The sequence below is a fragment of the Pelodiscus sinensis genome, chromosome 13 (genome assembly GCF_052426305.1).
Source record: "Pelodiscus sinensis isolate ZL-2025 chromosome 13, ASM5242630v1, whole genome shotgun sequence".
Taxonomy (NCBI): Eukaryota; Metazoa; Chordata; order Testudines; family Trionychidae; genus Pelodiscus; species Pelodiscus sinensis.
This window is the reverse complement of record NC_143064.1, coordinates 32,378,814-32,404,947: the sequence shown is the minus strand read 5'-3', so window position 1 is coordinate 32,404,947 and position 26,134 is coordinate 32,378,814. Positions and strand designations below refer to the sequence as shown.

Sequence of the window (26,134 nt, the reverse complement as noted above, 5' to 3'; positions counted from 1 at the left end):
CAAAGCAATAATTATGGCTCAGAATACTGAGTCAGTGGAGTAGTTCATAGACAAGATTAAAATCCAGAAGCAAATGCTAAATATGAGAGTGTGGCTCTCCTGTGCATTAGCTGAAAAATTACTGCTAAAAATAAAATAAAGTAAAATGGACAAGTTAATACCACTGAGCAGAAGTAATTCACATTATAGGATAAACACAAAAGCATTTTTCAACAGGCTCTCCCATCTGCCTCTAGATTTTTAACCGATCCTAACATCAAGATTTGCAATAGAAGGGGGAAAAGGAGGCCAGAGTGAAGATTCTTCTCAGCCAAATTATAAAAGCATAACAGAATGTTTTGAGTGATGCATTGTCCCGCTCATTGTTCTGGAACCTCTGGCAATTCCAGCCTTGAACAGGAGAGCAGGCTTTATAACTATGTGCGGAGAAAAGTACCGACTGCACCATACTAGCCTGGGTGGATGATCAACGTATTTGCTTATTTTAACATAAACAAACCAACCCCCAAACCTGGATTTGCCACTGACTTAGCCATTAACAGTTTACAAAAACTCATCTAATAATTTTCCAATAGCCTCGGTTCTTTAACAGGCCTGCTGATTGGGGAGCGGAGAAGAAATGGGACAACTGCACCAGGGCTCAGTGATTCAAAGGGGCCCAGGGCTCTGGGCTGCTACTGTAGCATCTGGAGCTCCGAGGTCTTTAAATCACCACTGGAGCCCCGGGCAGCACGCTGCTGATGGCAAGGAGTGGGGAAAGTTTGGGCGATGCTGAGGGCTGGTTGCCCCAGCTCTGCCCCTTCTGAGTGCATGGAGACAGGCTCCCGCACCTTGCCCAGGGCTCAGCAATTTGCCTGTTTCTTAATCTGTTCCTGAACAAGAACAAATATAAACAGACCCTAATTGGAAAGAGAACTTTAAAATCTTTCAGTAAAAAGTCACATAACTATCACCTTACCACAGTGTTTCTCAAAGTGGTCTGCGGATCCACTCTGAGAAAGCTACTAACCGGCTGCTCCGGTTTGTTTACTTACCGGCTCTGCAGCCACGGAGCCTCCTGGCTCCCACTGGCTGCGATTTGCCGTTTGCAGCCAAGGAGAGGTGCAGAAAGCAGTGGCCCTGGTCACCCTGCTTCCCGCAGCTCCCTTTGGCTGCAAACGGCAAACCACAGCCAATGGGAGCCATGAGGCTCCATGGCTGCGGAACCAGTAAGTAAACAAACCAGAGCGGCTGGTTAGCAGCCTCAGAGCTCTTTGAGAAACACTGCCTTACCCTCTTACCAATCTCCTGATATAACCTACCTCTGCTAAAAATGACAACAAATCTCTACCATCTGGAGGCTTTTAGGGTTGTGATAAATTGGTACCACTAATATGTGCAATCATGCCCACCTTTATGGTTACCTCATTACCTCAACCTCCCCCCTGCTTTGCTTGTTCACTCCTCTAGTAGTATCTGTTCACAATCCTAAATTGCAAACTCCCTGGGGCAGGGACTGTCTTTAACTTCTTTGCACAGTGCCTAGTATAATGGGGTCTTGATCCCTGCCTGAGACCACCAAGGTACAACTGCAATATAAATCATAAAGGCTACGTCTACACTGTAGGCTTTTTGTGCAAGAATGGCCGTTCTTGCACAAAAACTTGAGAAGCGTCTACACTGCATGCGTGTTCTTGCACAAGTAAGTTTACAGTAAAGCATCAGAAGAGAGGGCTTCTTGCGCAAGAGTTATTCCTTTCCCCACGAGGAAGAAGCACTCCACTTGATACCAATGCCAACCAGACATTAACTTGGATATCACTATTCATTGAGCCCGACAATCTAGCCAGCTTTCTATCCACCTTACAGTCCATTTATCCAAGCCATACTACTTTAACTTGCTGGCCAGAATACTGTGGGAGACCATATTGTAAGCTTTACTAAAGGCACATCCACTGCCTTCCCTATATCCACAGAGCTAGTAATAGAAGGCAATCAGGTTAGGCAGGCATGACTTGCCCTTGGGGAATCCATGTTGAGTATGCCTGATTTCTTTATTCTGTGTTTGTACAACACCTACCACAAGATTGCTATGGGTGAGGCTCACAAATGTTATTGCAACACAAAACCACCACCAAACTCTGATTTCCTTTGCTGTTATCTATGAAGGTTAAAAATTGCTCTTGTTGGGGGAGGCATGTTCATGAGGCTAGGCCAGGTATCAATGGGTAGCAGGCTATGTCCCTCTTGAGATGAGAAGCAGCTCTATTTCTGGGGCAGCTGACCATAAGAGTTTACAGCAAAAACAAGTGACTGGTGCTGGATTGATAGGGTGGTTTGACAGTAGGGAGTATTACAATGTAATTTAAGCCTTCAGAACCTAGCTCATTTTACTGTCGGATCAGAACAGTCAACACCTTCTTTTCAGTTCTTAAAAGAAGCATTTCAGAGTGACAAGATGCTTGAATTACCGTATGAATGCCAGAATTACTCCTGATCAAGACCTTCTCAGTGGCTGGGTACATTTGTTACACTGCTGCCAACTTTTTCTTGATTTCAGGTGCTCAAATACTACAGAAATGTAAGCACCCAGAAAGACCAATATCTCATTAAGTTTTCACTTATTCTAAAGGGCTATAGTCTTTGAGTTCAGTAGGACAACAGTCAGGCTTCCTTCTAATCTATAAAGATGACATTACTAATGCCCATGTGTGGACCATACAGGAGACAACAGCCAGAGACACTTGGAAAATACACCGTTAGAAAAGTGATTATCAACTATCAGTCGCTTTTGAAATTGTTGGGCTTAGTCTAGTCAATGGCTGTCACATTTTAAATCATTATATAGACATTGTGGTTAAGCACAACCAACTCAAATGATTTTAATCACAACTGTCCTTGTCTGTTACAACTGCTAAGACATTTTTACACTCTCTCAGTCCAGAGGACACCTGGGAATGGGCATGAAAGGGTATAAAGCTACTCAAAATGTGGTCCGTGGGCCACATGCGGCCTGCGGCCCGTTTGTTTGCAGTCCACGGTGCAGTTTGGATTAACGTGGGGCTCAACTCACAGCCTGCAGATGGGAGCCAAAATTAAAAAAATAGTTAATATAATGGTCTTCTGTTGCTATGTATTTTACTAGTTAAATTCCTGGACTGTATTGCTCATTAAAAGTGCTGTCATATGGGTGGAAATTGAGTAACTATTGCATTTTATTAATAGCAGCAGAACTGACTTAAATGGAGCCTGTGTATTGTGTAGTCTTGTCTTAATCTTTGTATTCATGCCCATCAGTGTGAAAGAAGCTATTTGCCTATATTTGCATGTATATACAACCACACTTAAGTTGCAGCCCTTGGCATGTGCTGTATCATTGTGGCACTCAGGGCTTCTAAAGTTGAGTATCCCTGGTATAGAGATTGAAGAGAGATACTAAAGGAATAGGATGGTTGTAGAAACACTAAGGCTAGTCTAGACCACTGTTTCTTAAACTGTGTTCCGCGGCACATCAGTGTGCCATGAGGCAGTCGGATGTGTGCCGCAGAGAACAACAGAATTCAAAATGGCAGCCCTTAAAGGGGCAGGTGATCTTTAAAAAAAAATTTCTCAATAATTTTCCCCCAACCCTTCCCCCCTTCCCCGAGCTTTTATTTTATTTTATTTTTTTGTGCACAACAAAAAAAATCCCTGGTGTTCCTCTTTAAAAAAATTACTGTTTGGTGTTCCTCAGTCTTAAAAAGTTTAAGAAATACTGGTCTAAACTGCCCCCTCTTGTGCAAGAAAACATGCAAATGAGGCAAAGCGGTGAATATCGCCATGCCTCATTTGCATACTTAATGAGCCATGATTTTTGCACAACAGGCTTTTGCGCAAAAAGGAGCCATCTACCATGCTCCTTTTTGTGCAAAACCCCCTCTTGCACAAGAGCCGTTCTGCCGCTTTTTTCAGGAAGAACGGCTCTTGTGCAGAAGCCCCATGCACAAAATAGAGGCTCATTAAGTATGCAAATGAGGTGTGGTGATATTCACCGCTTTGCCTAATTTGCATATTTTCTTGCACAAGAGGGGGAAGTCTAGACAGGGCCTAAGTGGAGGAGGGAGGCTGAGGAGAGATAAATGTGAGATGGAGCACAGAGACTGAGGCATATCCAGGGATGTGAAGAAAGTGAAGGTAAAAGAAATACAAAGCAGGAGGGCACAGTAATGAGGGGAAGAAGAATGTGAAGTTGAAGGGTAGTAAAGAAAAATTGGGGGCTGAGTGAAAAATGACAGTAACTGAAGTTCCCATCTGAAGTAGCCATGAGGAAGGCCTGTATTTATGCATCCTTATTTAAGGACGAATAGTCAAATTTAAAATGATCACATACAAAAATTGGGGTAAAGGTCTTTACAATCAGTCACTAGGCAGAGACCAGAATGAAAAATAATTTATTATGCTTTTTTAATCTCCACTTTTAAGCCATTCACAATTTTTGATTGCTGATAATACTGCTCTCCCAAAAGCCAGGATTTTTTCATAATATTTTCTATCTAGGTGATTTTGCTTTTCTTCCTGATTAAAACATCTGAAAATCTCCACTGCTTCCACTTTTTAGTGTGCCACTCATCCTGCAAATATCTAGAATTACAGAGGATAGAAGAAATCCTACACTTGTTGCTCATGTTCCTAAGACAGTGCTGAAAGGAATAATTTAACAATTTCCCTGTTTGACTGCATCTTTCATTCTTCAGTCTAATGAAGGAAATACATTTTACATTAGGTCTTATTTTAAAATAGTTGAATGTTAAACAAACTACTGTTATTATGAAATTGGAACTTTTCTAAGTCAAAATCTGCCTTAAAAACATTACAAGCTAGAGTCCCTCAATTTTTCCATTATTATTCCATACACTCCATTAAGTCAATGGGAATTTTAGAGCGCAAGGACCCTTTATTACTGTGCCCAGGATGGTGTTTAAATAGTCTGTTCTCTAATTTAGTAAAAAAAGAAAAATTACTATAATCCCATTCCTGTAATGAATACCATACACACTCATGAAATTAAAATTATGTACATATTAAAAACTGATTAAGAAGAGATCTTAAACTCTGAACATAACATATACATGGACAAACATTACATTTTAGAACTATTCATTAAGAAAATAACAGTCCGTCATTTGATTACTAGCAAGATCCTAAATCATGATTCTGAGTTTTACTGTACTCGGCAACAGCTGAACATCTTGCTGAAGCAAGAGGACCTTAGATTTCATCAGGAAAAAGGTCTGACAAGACCAACTAGCAAATGGATTTATTTTACAATTTAAGTCTACACCGGTGGTTCTCTCACAAGCTGCAAAAATGGTTCACGAATAGACAGTGGATATTCAAGAATTCTAGAAGGGTTCTAAGAATCTGGCCTAAAGTGTCTCCATTTTCTTCTACACAATTCATTTGAGGACATCCTACCTGTTATTACTTTTCTGCCAGCATCATGAAACAGAGGATACAGAACTGGATATATTACTCTGAATTCACACAATTCCCCTGACTTCAGGACCACAGGGACTTGAATGAGCTTCTAAAATTGCAGATCTCTGTGCACTCCAAAACTTTAAAAGGCTCATCCATAACTACATACAAGACTCTCTAATGTAATCCATTTGATTTTAATTTCATCATCACTAATAACTTAGAACATGTCACTCAGTGTCATATTTTCAGTGCCATATTTTGAAGGAATAATGTCTCCTGTAGGATTTGAAATTTTAGAACATTCTTCTTGTTAAAGAAGTAATAAACAGTATTAGATCTGATTTATACAGGAAGGCCAAAAAACCTCCCAAATTCTCAAATCAAGTTAACATTTATACAAAGTTCAACAGATCTCTCAACAACTGCTGATCCTTCAAATTTTTTATATATATGAATCCTTTTATTTCAACATATAAGAATGGAAAAGTACAGCAAAAAAAATCTTTAAGTAAATTCTCAGTACTACAGTACTGCCTTTTCAATGACTGCAATTGAGGCTATAAGACTGAAAAATATTTTTCCTTTTCAAGGAACAGGGTGATACAAAAATACTGCACTAGTGCCAAGACAAATTAATCTGCCACATGGAATCCAGCCAGATTGAGGTCTTAACTGTGTTGTTCATTAGACTAACATTCCAAAGAATACTACAAATGTACTTACAGATCCAAGTCAATAATACAAACTGCAAACTCTCCAGCTGAGAACAAGTGTTGTGCTTCAGTCTTACTTCAGTGGTTAAACAAGGGCAAGAAGTTAACCCATACGGCAATAACCCAGCCAAATATTCTTATAAAAAAAGTTCATACTGATTTTCTAGTGGCACTGGTGACAATTTGTTAGATTTGGCTGCCTGTATTGCACAGTGAATGCTCCTCTAGTTAAAATTACTGTTTAAACCTATATTTTTATAGAGGAAAAAAATCTGCTTTTTACACTTTGCATCCTATTTTTGATGCTCACATTATGGTTGTTAAAGCAGAAGCTAATACTTGCAAGTCAGTTGCAGAAAAGGTTGATGGAAGTTATAATTTTGTCTCCAAGCACAGCATAAGTGGGGGAGTTAAGAAGCATGGCAGCAGAGTTAAACAAATTAATGTCATGAATTCCTAGAGGTCCCATCAAGTCTGTCCTCCACCACAACGTAACTCTGGGACTTCCTAATGGAAAGGAATATTTGTAAGCAGAGTCTATTCCTTGCCTGCGTTAGAATTTTCTCCACTTGATTGCTACAATATTAAAGGAAACTGCTTTTATATACACAACATCTATACCTGATACTATGAAATATTTACAAAGTATTTCTGAAAAGTGAGGACCCCAATTTTGCAGATGCTGTTCACCCACAATAACTGAAAACTGTGCAGCAGGCACTCAATGGTCCCCAAGGAGGAGCTCAGAACTTTGCAGCACTAGCCCCTGCAGGTTTCTCTCACTCTATAAATCTTCCTATTTAGTGTCTAATAGAAAACGCAGGCATTGTTAGAACTGGACAATTGTGATTACAGAACTTTAACTACCATACTTCTTTGGGCTGGCTATTTTTACACAAGTATTACTCATACCAATGCCACCCTTATCTCTTCTAATGCTTGGTTTCACTAACACACAGTACAGCATTCTGGGCAACCACAGCCATGAAAGAAAGTATGTGAATTAAAATAAGTGCTGGGAATTTGAAAAGCTCATCTCAACAGAGCTCCTGAAGCTGCATACATATGTTATTTTTGCGAAAGTTAGCGAGTGTTCAGATGGATACCATATGCAACCATTTTCTCCCTCCATGGCTATTCGAGCCTCTAAAGCACATCCATAAGCATCCCACATATCCACTACAATAATTAATTCTTGTTGAAGTTTGTCCCCTGCTAGTAAAGAAGCTGCTTTCAAATGCTATTTTTTTCTGGATCACATATTTTGGGTGTTGATCTTGCCATACTGATCTGGGCAATCGTCGCTTCAATGTTGTATCGCTGCCTCATACTTTACACAAACACATAGATTCACTCAGCAGTGTGGCAGGCAGGTGCACAAAACCCATGCGAGCAAGACGTATGGACATCCAGACCAGCTATAATCAGCATTCTGTAGATTGTGCAAGACAACTCTGGTGCCTTCTCCTCAGTGAAAACAACAAGGGTGCTGGACCAGGCAGGTCCAAACTGTAGTAATATTTATTAAGTGTGCAACATAGACAGGCGAAACCAAACCTGGGACCTCTGGAGTTTAGTGCATGAGCCACTACCACTTGAGCTAAAAGCCAGCTGGCTCTTAGTGAAGGATGTAAAAGTACACTCATCCTTTTTCTCTCTGTTAGGGTACGTCTAGACTACATGCCTCTGGCAACAGAGGCATGTAGATTAGGCTACCAGGAATAGGAAAATGAAGCAGCAATTTAAATAATCGCCGCTTCATTTAAATTTACATGGCTGCCGCGCTGAGCCGATCAGCTGTTTGTTGGCTCAGTGCGGAAGTCTGGACGCGCGGGGGTTGACATCAAAGGCATTTGTCGACCTCCTAGGTATGCCTCATCCCAGGAGGGAGGCATTCCTGGGAGGTCGACAAATGCCTTTAATATCGACCCCCGCGCGTCCAGACTACCGCGATGAGCCAACAAACAGCTGATCGGCTCAGCGCGGCAGCCATGTAAATTTAAATTAAGCGGCGATTATTTAAATCACCGCTTCATTTTCCTTTGCCTGGTAGCCTAATCTATATGCCTCTGTCGCCAGAGGCATGTAGTCTAGACGTACCCTAACTGATCTAAGCATTACTATATGGGACAGTGAACCACACCCAGTAGGTATGTGGGTTACAAGTGCATTTTCTAATTATTAAATGCTCCTCTCCATAGCAGCTCTCAGTGCCATAAAATTACTTAAAAGATCATAAAATATTGATTTTATTTCAGCATTTTATTATCAAAACAGGCAAAGACTCACTATCATTATACACACATTCCTCCAAGAGCCCTGGGTACAAAAAATAATGGCTTCCCTGTGCTAAGACTAGGGGCAGAGAGGTGATATGGTCAGATTACTTTGTAGGAAAGAGCTGAATTCCTAAGCAGCCTGAGGCCCAAGAGATTAATTTGGGTAGTAGTCTGGATAAATTCGCAAGAGGCTCAACTTCCTATTCATTATATTCAAGCTATTCTTGGCTCTGTGCTTTTAAACACTGTGTTCAATATTAAACAACTAACAATAATGAGCCCTTCACAATAAGATTGTTAATTATACAAATTGTTTTGACATTCAAACGTGATTTGTACCTAGAGCCAAGGAGGGCAAAGGGGAAGTAGCCACCCCATTTAGTACATCAACCACAGACCAAAATAGCCCTCCTTTTCTGATGACCAAATGAAAAGTAAAATAAGAGGCAGCTGGCTTTTTTAAGGGAGACAAAGATGTCAGCCACGGCTCCCAGCTGACAGATTTCAAGTTTCATACACATTCAATACACAGAATCAAGCCCCCAAGATTAGCTGGGAGTTAAAACAGTTTTAGAAGCAGAAACAGACGTTGCAGAAAGATTAATATGATAGGTATACGTGGCGTGAACGGGGGAGTCCTGCCTCAAAAAAAGCAAATGAAATAAAACTGAACTGGAGAGGAATGGCATCAGCCATAACTAGGGGGCTTTCTGAGGTGTACTTACAGGACTGTTAACTAAAGGGTCAGTCCTACAAAGGAGATAAGCGGCATTGCAGACGATGGGAACGGAGGATGCTCCACACTTCACAGGACTGCTCAAAATCTTGCAGTCCTGACAGAACTCCTGTATTAGGCCATTGTTAAACTAGTTTTTAAATGGAATTCAATACACAGGCTCTACGTTGGCAAACAACAGTTATTAACCAATAAATTGCAACAACAAATAATCCCAGAACTGTGAGGTATGTTTGAGTAAGAACAAACAGTCCCAGAGGCCTGGTTTAGACAGTGAAAGCACTTACAGTAAATCTAGATTTTTAAACACTGATGTTCCCAGTATATCAATATGCCAGTACACTTTATTATTGTGGTTGATGAACATTGCACCTGGGGCTCATCAGTCACAACTCTAAACATATATTCCTTCCATGTATCAAGAGAAACTTTTCGTTGTACAGGCAGTCCCCGACTTACGTCGGATCCGCACTTACGTCGGATCCGCACTTACGAACGGGGCTTTCTCGCCCCGGAGGTCGAGGTGGCGGATTGCTACCTACGAACTCCGGGGCGAGAAAGCCCCGTTCGTAAGCTGCTCCGGTGCCCCTGGTCTGCTGGAGACAGTCTCCAGCAGACCAGGGGCACCGGGCGGGTTCCCGCGCTTCTGAGGCTTTGCCGGGGCTGAGGCACCGGGACTGAAGCAGCAGCCGCGGAGGGTCCCGCGCCTCTGAGACTTTGCCAGAGCAAAGCCTCAGAGGCGCGGCACCCCGCTGCCGCTGCGGCTCTGCTCCCCATGTCCCTGGTCTGCTGGGGCGCAGCTAGTGTGCCCCCCCCAGCAGACCAGGCTTTTGTTTTGGACCCTGGGGCAGAGCAGCTGGGGCGCTGCCGATTGGTCCTGCAGCGCCGCTCTGGGCACTACTGGACCAACCTGGCAGCACCCCAGCTGCTCTGCCCCAGGTCCTGATTCAGCTGCTGCTGGTCAGTTTCAGCAGCGGCTGAATCAGGACGCCTGGGGCAGAGGAGCGGCGCTACTGGAGCAACCCACCAGCACCCCAGCTGCTCTGCCCCAGGCGTCCCCAAGTCAGCTTCTGCTAAAACTGACCAGCGCTGACTACAGGAAGCCCGAGGCAGAGTTGCTCTGCCCCGGGCTTCCTGGAATCAGCTGCTGATCAGTTTCAGCAGCAGCTGACTTGGGGACGCCTGGGGTTCTTAAGTTGATTCTGTATGTAAGTCAGAACTGGCGGTCAGTTTCAGCAGCCGCTGAATCTGGACGCCAGTTCCAACTTACATACAGATTCAACTTAAGAACAAACCTACAGTCCCTATCTTGTACGTAACCCGGGGACTGCCTGTATAGATAAAGACAACTATTCCTAATAGGACTGTTATAGTTTAGGGTCTAGACTTCAAATACTTATTTTCAGGTATCTAAATGCAGAGCTTTAAATATTATTAAATACAGGCAGTCCTCAACTTTAAGACATTAGATTTAAGATAAATGGTAATAATGACATTTCTGAATTGACATCCTAATTTGACTTATAACATTGGTTTTGACTTTATGAAACTTGGTCCTGTAATGGAGTGGACTGTGGTTCCAAGTTACGAGGGTTTGACTTACAACACAAGCTTCACATACCATTTGTGTCATAAATCCGAAGACTGCCTGTATATATTTTGGGTAGACAATACAAAAATTTGGTCTCAGGATAGTAGCTCATCTAGTTGCGCTAAGTATTTAATTTAGAACATACAATACAACTGATTCTTCAGTGATCTCTCACTCATGCAGTAGTGGGGAAAGTGACTTCCAACTTTCTGATAGGAAAAACCCTACCAAAAGCCATAACAAAGACTTAAATCTACATAAGTAAAGTATGATAACATCAGAGTTACTGCTACACATAATAGTAAATATTACCAGGAGTTCTGTGGCACATTAAAGACTGAGGGTATGTCTACACTACAAAGTTAGTTCGAACTAACAGACGTTAGTTCGAACTAACTTTCATAGGCGCTACACTAGCGCTCCGTTAGTTCGAATTTAATTCGAACTAACGCAGCGCTTAGTTCGAACTAGGTAATCCTCATTCCACGAGGATTAAGCCTAGTTCGAATTTACTAGTTCGAATTGAGGGCTGTGTAGACCCTTAATTCGAACTAGTGGGAGGCTAGCCCTCCCCAGGTTTCCCTGGTGGCCACTCTGGCCAACACCAGGGAAACTCGTCTGCCCCCCTCCCAGCCCCGACCCCTTAAAGGGGCACGGGCAGCACCCAGCCAGCAGACCCTGCACCTGGCACGGATCGAGCCAGCCACCCGATGCCCCCCACCCCTCCCCCTCTTCCCGGGACCAGGCTGGCGGTTCCCGGGAGCTTGCCTGGGACCGCAAGAGGCGGGCACCCGCCTGGGCTAGTGCGGACATCGTGGACCTTGTCCACGATCTCCGCACTAGGCACAGGAAAGTGGCCGGCTTGGGCAGGAGAGCTGCCAGCCTGGCCACCCAGGAGCAGGTGTGCATGAAAATCAAGGGGGGTCCAGTGAGACCCCCGACCCTGAGCCCTGAGCTTACAATGGCCGTCCTGGGTCAGACCAAAGGTCCATCTAGCCCAGTAGCCTGTCTGCCGACAGCGGCCAACCCTAGGAACTCTGGAGGGGATGGACCGAAGACAGTGACCAAGCCATTTGTCTCGTGCCATCCCTCTCCAGCCTTCCACAAACCTTGGGCAGGGACACCACTCCTACCCCCTGGCTAATACCACTCCATGGACCCAACCTCCATGACTTGATCTCACTTCCCTTTAAACTCTGTTCTAGTTGTAGCCTTTACAGCCTCCTGCAGCAAGGAGTTCCACAGGTTGACTCTTTGCTTTGTGAAGAACAACTTTCTCTTACTAGTTTGAAGCCTGCTACCCGTTCCTTTCCTTTGGTGTCCTCTAGTCCTTCTTTATGGGAACTAATGAAGAACTTTTCTTGATGCACCCTCTCCACCCAACTCCTGCTTTTAGAGACCTCTATCCTGTCCCCCCTCCGTCTCCTCTTTTCTAAGCTGAGAAGTCCCAGTCTCTTTAGCCTCTCTTCATATGGGACCTGTTCCCAACCCCTGATCATTTTAGTTGCCCTCCCCTCTCCCAGCCTCTCTCTTCCCCTCTCCCACCTCTTTTTCCCAGTCTTCCCCAGTTTTGTTCAATAAAGACAGATTCCATTTTTGAACACAATTGTCCTTTATTTTGTACATCAAGAAAAGGGGTTAGGGAAGGGTAGGTGGAAGGAGGTGAGGGGGAATGGGGCACAAGCCCCCGATGGGGAGGACTGTGCTGGCTCTGCAGGGTTTTGGGGTGGAAGCTCTCCTGCAGCCCCCCGATTGCCCCCTCTCCCCAGATGGCAGCCTGCGGCAAGTGCAGCCGCTCTGATGTCTGAGTGCTGTGATGTGCCCAGTGTGGGTACTCCGGGCACTCCAAGCCAGGACTGCTTTGCAAGCGGGACACCCCTGAGAACTGTCTGTCCGGGGTGGGGGACGGGACCCTTTAAGCGCAGCCGTCGGCTAGCCTGAGACAGCATCTCCACGCTCTAAGTCCTCCTCTGATGCCCTGCCGGCACTGCTTCCGGCCATCCTTAAGCCTTAATGTGGACGTGCTAGTTCGAATTAGCAAAACGCTAATTCGAACTAGTTTTTTAGTCTAGATCCGTTAGTTCGAATTAGCTTAGTTCGAATTAACTAATTCGAACTAAGTTAGTTCGAATTAACGTTGTAGTGTAGACGTACCGTAACAGATTTATCTGAGTATAAGCTTTCCTGGGCAAAAACCCACTTTGTCAGATACATTTGTTAGTCTTTAACGTACCATAGGATTCCTTGTTGTTTTTGTGGATACAGACTAATATTACACACACGCCTGCATACTCTTTTTATAGAAAATGTAGCCACCTAAATCTGTTTGATGGCAAAAGCAAAAAATGCAACTAAACACTTTAAACCGTATATTCATTGGGCCAACTATCCCGATGACCACTGACATTGCTTGACCACATCTGCTCTGTCTTTCAAATCAGGATCAATGCATGACAGATATTTGATTACACGTTTCACTCTAGCAGCATAATTTAAACACACAGTGAGGTAGGAAGATGAGATACCATATGATCATGGATCTTAATAAGACTGTTATAAATTTTGGTCACTGGTATTCTCCTTATGTTTAATGACATCTTCAGCTCATATCACATTTATTTTGTACAAGGGGAGGCTGAAGAGCAGTCAGAAAGGTGCCAAGGCTATGTAAAGTACTTAACAAAACTTTTATAGACATTACTCCAATTTTTGTTTGTTAAAGTACAAAATTTTTTGTTAAAGTACAACAATTTTTGTTTGTTAAAGTACAAAAAATAGCTTCCAGACTTCCCTTTGGGGTTACATAGCCAATTCTTTCTAAACATTCGACTTCTCCTTTTCCTAGCCAGAGATAACTATTTAAGAACTAATTCTGTGTAGAGAAAACAAACCTGCTGCTTACACTAATTAAGTGGGTAACTTCAACTCAGCATTTTACATTCCAAACAGTGTGCAGCAAAGAGGGACAGCAGCTAACTGCTGTGCAAGTAAATCCATCTAAAAACTCCTTCTTTTACATATAAAAGTACGTATTCTATGCTATATTTGTCATTGTAATGAACCAAGAATTCCAAGTATCATCTTGTGAAATGCGATTGGCAGTATTACCCCTTCCTTCCACACCTCCCATTTTGATTCCTGAAAAGAACCTCACCAGGACCTTTATTTGATTAGCCTGAACTTTTACACTTCAATAAAACCTACTGTCTCTTAGTGCCAATCAAAGATCACTGTTTGAAAAGCCTAATTTTTTCCAAATTGCAAGTACAGGTTACATGGATCCGACTTACATCAGATCCCTACTTACAAACGAGATGAGGCAACCCCGCACTAGTTGCTTCCCCCCAGCAGACCAGGGAGACGCGAAGCTAGCGCCCGCCTCCCCCCCAGCAGACCAGGGAGACGCGGAACTAGCACCCCCCCCCCCAGCAGACCAGGGAGACGCGGAGCGGCTTTTCTCAGCAGACACCTCAGCTTGAGAATAAAGGACTGAGGGAAGTGAGGTGTGGGAGAATAAAACTGAGCTCTGGAGAAATGTTTGGCTAGAGTTTCCCCTACAATATGTACCAGTTCCGACTTACATACAAATTCAACTTAAGAACAAACCTACAGTCCCTATCTTGTACGTAACCCGGGGACTGCCTGTATCTGCCTGAAATAATGAAATCTTAACAGCTCCTGTGGTAAGAGTGCAGGAGTGCTAATCCCAACTTTAGTTTCTTTCCCCTTGCACTAGTGACCAAAAGAAAGATTATAAACTGAATACCTGCCAGACAGAGGGGAAGTTGTCTGCTTCTGGGTTTTTGTACTGCTTGTGTTAAAGGGACAGCGTTCATCTTAAAAAACAGTGCACATTCCATTCTACTATTTACCTTCTGTTACTGCAAGTAACCCCTAAAATTGCTAAAACTGACAAATTAAAGTTACTTTCTCCTTCCATTGTTTATTTTGTGCATGTAACAGTACTTTGTACAGAATCAGTGTCCCTTTTTCCTGGCTACATTAGATAACATCTCACATTTCTGGTTTTTCCTCACACAGCCTGTGAGTTAGCTCTCCAGGGGAGATACTGAAATAGGAACAAAACAGACTTGTGTTGCAACTACTGAAAAAAAGTTATACAGATATACACACATTTTACCAACCAAACATCTGGGCTTAAAACTCTGACAATGTGAGTTAAGACCAGAACCCAAATAAATACTGTCAGATTGCCAAACCATGTGTGGTTCCAGTGTGTGTGTTCCACCTTTTCCCAGAACAGACCACCACCCAAACTTGTCATAGTCATAAACACAAATTACTTCCTTACAGTATGAAAGAGCCTATTCTCTGGCACTTTCATATATCAGATGAGCGACAAGTTGAAAACTGCCTTAGTCTGATTCAAAACTAAGAGAGAGGAAACATCCCCACTGTCAGACAAGACTCTTATCTTAGTTATTCATTAACAGAAACATCCAGTAGAAAAATTTGAACCTAATCACATTCTAATTCTTGTGTCACACATCCACATATCAGTTTCCATTTTGCCTAGGTACATTTTATTTTACATATTATTAACACCTCCTGTCATAACATCTAAATCCTGGATCACATTAAATTAAGAACAAATTATGCCAGCTCCCTGATAGCGATGTAAGCGATTAGTCTAAGCTTATCAAGTCTAGCCAAGTCATTACTCAACTAGTTGCTTCCCCACGCCTTGCTGCCTCTGTATCAGAGACAGCAAGGGGGGCGCAGGAGCCGGTACTGGGGGGAGTTGACTTAAAAGCCAGTTCACCCCAGCACCATCTCCGTGGGGGAAAAGAGGAGGCAAAGGCACAGCAGGGGAAACAGCACAAGTGGAGACTGATTCAGTCCCCACTTGCGCTGAGTCCCGACTGCTGCGCCTCTGCCTTTTAAATATAGTAAGAGCCCCAGAGGGCTCAAGAGGGGAGCAACTGGGCTCTTACTATGTTTAAAAGGAAGAGGCGCATCAGTCGGGACCCAGCATGAGCAGGGACTGCATGAGAACCGCTCACCCCAGGTTCCCCACTGCGCCTTCTGCCTTTTAAATGTAGTAAGTGTTGGGGCGGTTCTTACTACATTTAAAGGGCAGAAGAGCAATAGGGATTAGCCTCCCTCCTTGACTAATTAAGTAGTCAATGGAAATTCCATCGACTACTCAATCAGCTGATTATTTGAAATTTAACATCCTTACTCCCTGCAATAACCAGCACATTACTACTATAGTTGCTATGAGTCACAATATATGAAGTCACCAGAATGCCATTAACCACACATACATTTAACCAAATACGGGTGACTTCCAACTTACGACTCCCCTCCATTTACAACCGCCTTGTTTGGGCCGCCGCCTTCACCCGGCACAGCAACCAGCCAGCTCTGGGAGCAGCTTGTGCCATGGACTACAACTCCCAGAAGGCAAAGCAGGCCATGAACAGAACCCCCATTTTTATCATTGCACGTATGGGGAAAAAAGGGTTCGACTTATGATGGCTCGAATTACAATGGTTCTCCAGGAACCAATTAGGTCGTAAGTGTGGGGGTCTCCTGTAAATACACACCACATTGTGCTTTGAGAACTACCATGCTCCTAAGGCTGCCAGCCTTGGCAGACTGCCAAGGAGAACAAGCTGGCAAGTCAGGGGCTAGGGTGGAAGTAGCTTTGCTACAAGCCATAACAGCTCAATTTTGGGTACTGACTACAAGAACACCTTAGCCCAGTATTTCTCAACCAGTGGTACGAGTATCCTTAGTGGGGGATACATCAACACAACTGAAATTTGGAGACAACTGAATTTTTGTTTTAAAGTTTTACAGGGCTTATTTTTATACTTTTTACACCCCAAAATTTCATTGCCCACCCGGCTACCACTAAGTTTGTTTAAACAAATATGTTGCAATGGTAGTAAAAAACTGTGTGTGTCTGAAAACTATAGGTATTGGGGGTACTTAACTTTTTTTTTTAAGGGGGTACTTTATAAAAAAAGGTTGAGAAACACTCGCCTTGCCTAGCCAGTCTTAACTGCCAGTACAGTATGTAAAGCAAGAAAAAAGCAGTTTTACAGAATTTTCATAGGAGCACTTTAGTCAGATGTAATGGAAACTTGGTGCAACGATCTCCTTTTAATTTTCACTCTTCCATCATTTGGTTCTAAGACTCTGTCATCTGTTGCTCTAGCTTAAAACCTGGATCAGTGAAATGTTCTACACTTCTCTGCTCCACGCCTGTGTTTTGCATTTCAGACTTTATTATGGTCAAATATTTCTGATGATCATTCCGTGGGAGTTGCTATGGCCCAAAAGGATAAATGCTGATGGACAAAAAGTCGTGAGTTCTAAGACTGGCTCTCATCAAGTGACTCCGTATCCAGCATAGGCAAAAGAACCCCTTCATGCTTCAGTTTTCCCTCCTCCCATCTTCTAACATAAGCACAATAGTTAAGTACCTCACAGGGGAGTTGCCAGGCTTAAGCAATGAATGTTTGCTATAGTGGAGGGGCAATGTAGTCTAATGGAGTGAACACAAGCAAGCAGTTCCTGAGCTCCCAACCTACCTTTACCACTCATAAATCTGCTGCACGACTCTGAACAAGTCACAGGACCATATGCGCAGACTCTTAGGTATAGCAATGGCTGAGTATTGCTGTGCCTAGTTTTTAGGCACTCGGCAACATAGTGAATTCACAACCCTGAACTCCCTATACAATGCCTGGGGAGAGTCAGGCATCTAAGAATGGGGTTCACTAATGCCAACACATTGGGCGAGGGGCTGCTTAAGCAAGTCAACAGCAGATGCTGAGCAGATCCTAACACTCTCCCCCTGCCCTCAGGGACTTAAGCATCTAAGTCCAGGTTGGAGGGAGGTGCCTATTTCTTCTGTGGACCCTTAGCTGGCAATTGTCTCCTGGAACCAAGTGCCTAATTTTTTTTCTTGCAAGAATGACCGCAGTCCTTAACTAACTACAATAAAAGCTATGTTCTCTCACCCTGTACCAGCCAGAAAATATAAACTGGCATTCCTGATCTTCACTGAAAATCAGGTTTATAGTCCAGTTGGTGGGAGGCTGGTACGCTCCCTGTCTGGCTCCTCGAAAGCATTTTCATGTCCTTGCTGCTCCTGGAGGACAAATGGCCACAGGGACTCCATGAACTAATTCTGCAGCTCCCATTGGCTGTGGTTACTACAGTGACAATGGCACCGATAGCGTGCCTCTGCCTAGAACAGGGTTTCCCAACCTATGGGTTGTGATCCAAATATGGGTCACCATTACATTTCAAAAGGGTTACCAAGTGTCTCCCCAAGTGGCTCTGCTCCCTCTCCTCCCCCCGTTTTTGAATTGCCTTGGGTCACCAAGTCTTCCTGAATTGTCAAAATGGGTCCCCATCTGGAAAAGGTTGGGAACCGTTGGCCTAGAAACAGCAGGCATGTGTCATTGTTTTCAGAGAGATGCCAGAGGTGAGTACCACCCAGATCTGGCACCCCAAACCCCTTTCTATGCCTCAAACCGTTGCTCTGAGCTCCCTCTGCACCCAGACTTCTTCCCAGGGCCCATGCCCTGCACCTCCTCCTGTGCCCCAAATCCCAGCCAAGTCCTGTCCCCCATCCAAACTCACTCCTTGAGTCCAAACCCCCTCCTGTACTTCAAACTCCTACCCCAGCCCAGATCCCCCTCCTGCACTCTGAACCCCTCATTTCTTGCCCCATCACAGAGCCCATACTCTCCTCCCATATTCTTGCCTCAGTCCAGAGCCCTCTCCCACACTCTGATCCCTTTAGTTAACTGAGATATTTGTCAAACCGGCACCTCCCATTGTCCTAACACGCCCGATAACAATGCTTTCCCTGTAAAAGGGCAAAGGGAAGTAGTCTGTGTAGAATCAGACATGCTCTGAGAAGACTGACTGGACTGTGCTCTGCAGCTGAGACAGGTGGGTCCACACCTACTTTCACCTGGTGTGAGGATCGCTCTGGCAATTATCAGACGTGGGATAGTGCCTAGACCAAGGCAGCAATGCTCATGCGCAGGGGCAGACAGTGAGGAGAAGTAGGATTTTAGGCACCTCCAGGAGCCAAGAAAGACTGTTGAATATTTAAACCTTAATTTTTGTCATTTCCCAAAAGTGCTCCATCTCCAGCAGGTCCCACAGAGAGCAGTGGGAGTGACTTAGGTGTTGTGCACTAATGAAAATCCAACCACTTTATTTACATGCCTAAGTAGGAACTGAGCTTCTAAAAATCTAGATCAGATTGTGGCAGTCAAGCACTTTTCAAAATCATGTTTTCAGTGAGTCTATCTATGAAAGCCAAGATATTCCTTTCTCCTTCTATACATTTACGTTCTGCAAGGGTCACCAAGAAGGATCTTAAACTGAACCTGAGCCTATGAAAAATTAGTAGCAGCTGAAATCTGGGAGAGGATGAATGGCCATAGTGTTGGAGCCACAGTAAAAACATAGGCATAGGTCAACATTCACTCCACTCTGAAATTTCATTTCCCACAGCTCCTCCAGCAATAACTTATCACTTCCTTGAGAAGCAGTTGGAGCAGTCCAATTTAAATCAGGAGTCTCCATAAACAGATGGACAGTAAAAAGCTAAAATTTAGATTTATGTATTGGAAACAGCTGCAAAGGATGTCACATGTCCCAGTGTTTGTGGCTTTGCAGGGGGTGATGATGAGCTTGTATTGGAGAGGGACAGAGCAGAAAGGGCTTGGGGTGGTTTGTTTGGGGACAGGATGAAAGAGAATAGCTTTGCTATGGTTAACAATGGAGTTAAAAAATTAGCCAAGTTTCTTACACAGGTCTTGTGGCTTGTAAGAAAAAGGATATTTAAAGAGCTAGTGAACACACAGAATAAATGTTCCAGTAAGGCTGAAAGAGCTGCAGATTTACAATACCAATTTTTGCTTTAGTGAACATATTTGTATTTAACTCATCTTTAAAATTAAATCTCCTTTCAGAAAAAATGTAATATAACCTATAGGAACCTAATGTAAATCAAACTATTTTTAAGGAAAGTGCAAAATAACCTATAGAAGCCTAATGTAAATCAAACTGTTACTGAGCTGTTATTTTCCATTTTTAATGCATTCATATTTTATAGGACTTAATACAATGTAGTCAGTATTGAAAAGTCACCAATGTGAACCTGAGTTTGGCTATTTATAGAGAAAAATGGCTAAGGAAAGAAGCTTCTTTTTTTTTTAAATGAATGTAAAGACTAGCTCAATGTAAAGAGTAAATGGTTTGAAAAGATAACCATAAATATAATACAAAGAAGTCATTCAGGACAAAATCAGCACGCTTTAAACTTCAAGTCTATTAGAGCAAATTCCAGGTTTTCAAAAATTCTAGATTTTTTTTTTTAAACACATTTTCTTTTATTTATTTTCTGTATGCTGAATCTATAGGATACATTCAGCTCATGTTTCAAGCTTTTCTTTATAACCATGAGGGCTAGAAAACAAAGATGTTTATGAAATAGCCTGACTTCAGGAGCTAGGGTTTTAAAGAAAACATCAAGTAACATTAAAACTTGTGAGAGCTGCAGTACTGAACATTTCATAGTAACTATTTTCTATAACCCCAGTTAGGGTTGCCAACTTTCTACTGATACAAAACCTAATATGCTAGCCTGGGGTGGGCAATAATTTTTGCAGGGAGGCTACTTCACAAATTTTGGCATATGGTCACAAGCCAGCTCCAGGCACCCCTGCATGGGGTGGGGCCTCAGGCAGAAGCAGTGGGGCTGAGGCTACAGAGAGAAAGAGTGCGTGAGAGACAGACTGTGTGACAGATGAAGTGCATAGGGCACAGAGACAGGAGTGTGTGTGTAGCTATGTGTGTGAGACAATGCCTCTATGTGGGGTAGTGTGTATGTGAACAGACTGGGTGTGTGTGCTGGGTAACTTGCTGAGAGAAGCCCCACACTGTCTTTTTAAGGGAAATCCGTCCTGCTCTGTTGTCACACCTCCCTTTCCCCCCCGCCCTACACACCCGTTCTGCACTCCTATGGGTCACAGGTTTCAGATTGTGTCTCTCTGGTCATACAAGGGCAGGGGAACATCCTAACTTCAATACTCCCTTCTTCCCCTCCATCCCACACAGCTAGCTGAGATTCCTGGAAGCAGCTCCGCAGCAGGGTGGGATGGAGCAAGGTGGGAGAACGGACAGCAGAACACACACTGCCAGCTGTTGTCAGTATGCACCTCTGCTAATTAGTTGGGGAGGCTGGAGAGGAATGCTTGTTGGGCCAGATCCAGTCCCTGGGCCTGAATCTGCCCAACCCTGCCCTAACCTCATCCTGGCCGCGAGGCCCCATCCCCGCTGCATTCCCCCTCCCTCATTTTCACTGGGCTAGGGCAAGGGGTTGGAGTGAGAGCTCTAAATGGGGTTGTGCATGGGAGGGGGCTCTGGGCTGAGGCAGTTAGTTGGGTAGAAGAGGGGTTGAGGGCTCTGGAATAGGGCAGGAATGAGGGAGTTTGATAAGCAGGAGAGGGCTCCAGGCTGGGACCATCATGTCCCAAAATGACACAAACCACAAACACTACTGAGCAACTGGAGGATCTCTTCTGAAGCTCTCCTCCCATTCCTCTTGTATTTTTAGACCATGCTCTTCACTATTTGAATACCTGATTTGATTTTATTACTCCCACGCTTCCACAGTTTAAAGATTACTGTATTATGTACTCCATGTGCATAAGCTAAGCCACATAAACGAGTTCTCCCTTTTGCTCTCAAAGAATTGCAGCCGACAGCCTCTCTTCCTTGTAGAAGTGAGTTCAGTAGTCATGAGCCAGCAGGCAACAAAGCCCAGCTCCCCACGCTCTCAAGTGCCATCTCACCCTGCTGTTTGACTCCACTGGTAGTGCAGAGTGCGGGCTGTCCTAGAAGTTTCCTGGCTGCTAATTATGGCCCCGGAACATCATTTGCTTTGACACAGGATGCCCAAATATGTGTTCAGTACAATCCCGTCTCCATTTACATAGGTGTTGCTTATTAGAAGAAACTTAAATGGCTTTATGCAGTTTGTTTGATCTTCACACATCATGTACACACACAAACCTCAGTCCTCTGCGTGGAATTCCTCTGCCTGCCAACCCCTGAGCAAGCTACCAAGATGAAAGAAAACAGATACAAGAAAAAACAAATCAAGTACAAGAGGTTGTATATGAACTTATGCCCCCAGATGACTTGCATATCTGCCATATTCAGCAGAAAGGTGATTCCAGAATATAAACAGGACTTTTAATACACACTAACAAGAAGCGATTCACACTCAGAGTAGCTTGTTCACCATAGTTATTTCTAGTTACTTACGTTGCCTCTATTTCCTGTCTGGAAAAATCTGCGTTCATTCTTTCTGAAGGAACAAGTTAACATGAGCTTTGCTGCCATCCAAACCATCTGAGAAAGTTTGGATTTTCCCTTTATATTTACTCAGTTCCTCTAAATATGTTTGTAGCTGTGGCCACATTGTCTGATGACCTGGCCTACAATATGTATGTCGCAATTATAAAGTATAGATTGCATAACAGAGTCCTGCACACCACAAGTGAAATTTCAGACCCACTGAGGCTCTGGCAAAATTTCTATTGACTTCAGTGTAGCTGGGAGCTCATCCCAGAGACTTAATGCAGACTGGAAACCCTCAAGCACACAAAAATGTTGTAGTAGGTGAAAACTATTGACATTTTATCCTTTGAGGCTACCTTGTTTTGTGTTTCCATGAAGCTTTTGCCAATTTACTTTGACCTACGTTTAAGGCAATGGAGGTTTTCAATAAACCTACTGTAGTCTGATGTCTGAATGAGATATATACCACAACCTCTGTTAATAATGTAAGTGAAGTGAATGACTGATCTCAATCAGGGTGGATTGATTTAAGTCAAGGCAATTTAAATCACCAAAAAAAATCATTGATTTAAATCAAGTTGCCAAAAAACCTAAGACTGACTGTGCTTAGAACGCGTTTAATTTTGGAATAAGCCCCATTTAACTCTCTGGCTTTTCTGTTCTTTGAGCAAAAAAGTATAGAATGTGATTCCCTTGGAAAAGCTGAGTTATGTGGAGGTAAAACATCATCACTGTGGTCTGTAGCTATGATGTTCCAAAATAAGGGGTATGTATTATGAAATAAGAAAATGACAGTGGCAACTGGCAATTCTATATTTTTTTACTGCAGCTTTCCGTATTGTACATTTCAGCAATAGATTCTGAAACTAGTTATCCAATTAAACAAGCCATAAGGATTAGCTAAGCCTAATCCTTTTTCTAGCAACATCCAACACAGCAAACAGCTCGGGAATTTACATGTCAAATCACACTCATTCTAAAAAGCATAGAGAAAGCCTTTAAGAATGATGCACTGCAAAGTGAATTATTTAAGGTACTAACCAGTTGATCCACTCAGCCATATCCACATCATTTTCTCTCAACAGCAGTTTCCCTTATGATTTTTTATTCTTGCAGTGAGGCCCTGCATTATCTTCTTGTACTACTTGCACTTGACACATTTTCCTTTTTTACCCAGGAAACTAATTTCTTTAAAATATTCCCAAAGAAGGTCTCTCTTACGCCCAGAAGCCATGGCAGTTTTTCTGTGGCAAAAGTGTGGGGGAATACAGAAAGCTGTGTGTGCTGACTGATATCTTCCTTCTTTCTTCCCAGTCCACTCTGTTCCTTTGTATGCTGCCTCTGTCCTTTCCTATATATTGTCCCTCTGTCTTTAAGAGGTCTTAACTAACTCCTCTGCCATGCCTGACCAACATCAATCACCACATAAGCACAGAGCAAAAAAAAAAAAAACCACAAAACCACCAATCTTATCCAGCCTGTCCCCCTTTGCGCATGTGGCGTTAGTCTTCTGAGAAACAGAAATTGAAAGCCCAGAACTTTCAAGAAGCAAGAGCTGGTAGTCAGGATGGACAGACTCACCATTAATTCATTTTTATAAGACCGTAAGTGTAACATGTTTGTGATGAGATGTAATTGTAACTTACTTATAAGAAATTTAGTGTTTTGATTTCAAAAAATTTAAAAATCCTATTTTCAATTTAAAAAACCTATTTTTATCCACCCTGATCTCAAACTTTATGTATGACACAGTCTGGGTCATCAGCTGTGCCTATCTGAAGCCTTTCGTACTTGGTTACAGTGAACATAATTAAAAACGTATAAAATGGTGTCCATTTAGATCAGGGTGGGGAACCTCAGGCCCGGTAGTCGGATGCAGCCCCGGGATCCAGCTCCCGAGGCTCAGGGTTCGGGAGCCCGCGCCTCCTGAGGGACTGGAGCACACAATCTACTAGCCTGGGCCCCACTACACTCCGGTGTGCAAGGGGAATGTGGGGAGTGTCGTTCTCCTTCTCAGGCAGGGCCACGTCAGTGAGCGTATGGGTGGTTTTTTTGTTTTGTTTTTTTTGGCTTCTCACTGTATGCAGCCTCCCACTGACATTTCTGTGGGTCAGCGACCCCCAACTCAAAATGGCTCCCCGCCCCTGATTTAGAAGGTTTTGCTACTGGTCAGCTCTTCTTTACAGGACAACTTTTTCTTCCTAATTTTAGCCATGTTTTTCTAGTTTCTTTAGACACTTCATTGTCATCCCATATCAAAGCAGACAAGTTCAAAATGTCAGTTTTTTAGATAGTGCTGCTAGATGCCTGGAGCTGACTATCACTAATGTTGGATTGTGGAGGATGCAATACTTGTATCTCAATCAGCTGTACTCCGTGCAAGACCCAAGGGCTGTGTCTACGTTGGTGCGATCTTGCGCAAAAGTGCCCGCTTTTGCGTAAAAACTTGCTGCCTGTCTACACTGGCCGAGAGTTCTTGCGCAAGTACACCGACATTCTAATGTATGAAATCAGTGCTTCTTGTGCAAGAACTCTGATGCCCTCGCTCAGGAATAAGCATTCTTGTGCAAGAGGCCAGTGTAGATAGGCAACATGAATTTCTTGCGCAAGAAAGCCCTATGGTTAAAATGGCCATCAGAGCTTTCTTGCACAAGAGAGCATCAACACTAGCATGGATGTTCTTGTGCAAAAGCACATCTCTTACACAAATGCACAAGCCAGTGTAGACGCTCTCTTCTGGAAGAGTTTTTGCACAAGAACTCTTCCACAAAATCATGCCAGCGTAGACGTAGCCAAGTGTTAAAGCAAAGAAAAAATTATACCTCCTATGCACCATCCTGATCTTGGAATCAGTCAAACTACTTTGTAACTTGGTTCAATGTGGAGACACCTGAGGTTTCCACAAGTCTTACCAGCTGGTAACCTCCAAGAGGCATCTGGGAATGGCAAGATTGCAGTAGTGCCCCAGTATTTTCCCTTTCCCCACAGCAAAAATGCCTATCATAGATGTTGTGAGAAAATACCAGAGGATCCCTATGGCACTTAGGGATCCTACTATATTGTACGAACTTTCAGCTGGACAACTAGACCTGCTGTCTTACCCTATGGGGTCCTAAGATTCTGGCCCCTAAGGGTTAATACTACACCATAACTGTTAATAAAAGCTCTAAGGATAAATACGCTTTTTGGATTAGGTAGATCAGATCAATTTCTTCAGAGATTTTAGATCTTATCTGCCACCAAACTTCTGAGGGCTTACTTGGGGATCCATCAGATCCTACTGCATAAGTAACTTGCATGTATTAGTGGAAAAAATGGAACCATCAGCCCTTAATCTTGCTCTCAGGTCTAGAACCGAGCTGCAGTTGTTGGGATGGAAACCAGGAGGAAAGATTATTATTAACTTTGATATTTTCTAATGTTGGTTTCTTAGATACAGTGAATAAGCACAGTCAATGGCACCTCCCACTTCCCACCTCATTTTCCTCCTCAGCTGCCTCAAAGCAACGGGTGAGGTTTGCAAAGGAAAATAAGTAAGATCTGCAACCTTATAGTGACATCAGTGAATCCGGGGGGACAAAGAGCCAAGAGACTGACTCATTACAGGAAAATTTAGTTATCTACTGAAAATGGGATAAAAAGCAAAACAGCATTTTTGCCTCCACAAAATCTAACGTACAGCTAGAATTCTCTCAGAAAAGTCAGCTCCACACAGCGGATTAGAATTTCAGGCAAATTTAACAGGTGTCAAAACAATGTTTAATTTGTTACGCACATTGTAAATATCCTGTGGAACTAGTATCTTTCCTGCTTCTTTTCAGGCCAAGATGTTACTTATGAACTTTAACTTGGCTCTCATCAAAATTTTTACTGTGACTAGCTACTTCACTTTAAATAACAGAACTCCATTAAAACTAAATACTTCTGATGGTCTTTTAAAAACACCATCACATCCATAGTAAAGTGTTTCTTGCAAGACTTCTAGAGCAGGGGTCTCCAAACTTTTCAG

General features: G+C 43.2%; 1 protein-coding gene across 3 annotated transcripts in view; it reads right to left on the bottom strand.

Moving 5' to 3' along the window:
* The window catches only part of SH3BGRL (SH3 domain binding glutamate rich protein like), a 66,647-nt gene that overhangs the window by 24,216 nt on the left and 16,297 nt on the right, over window positions 1–26,134 (bottom strand). The window contains exon 1 of one of the 3 annotated variants that reach the window (XM_075940774.2): window positions 162–221. The exons of the other annotated variants lie outside the window; for them this stretch is intronic. Within the exon in view, the coding sequence (XP_075796889.2) occupies window positions 162–206 (45 nt within the window). The 5' untranslated portion in view covers window positions 207–221. Of the gene's footprint in view, window positions 1–161; window positions 222–26,134 lie in introns of those variants that run through there. 3 annotated transcript variants of the gene reach the window in all.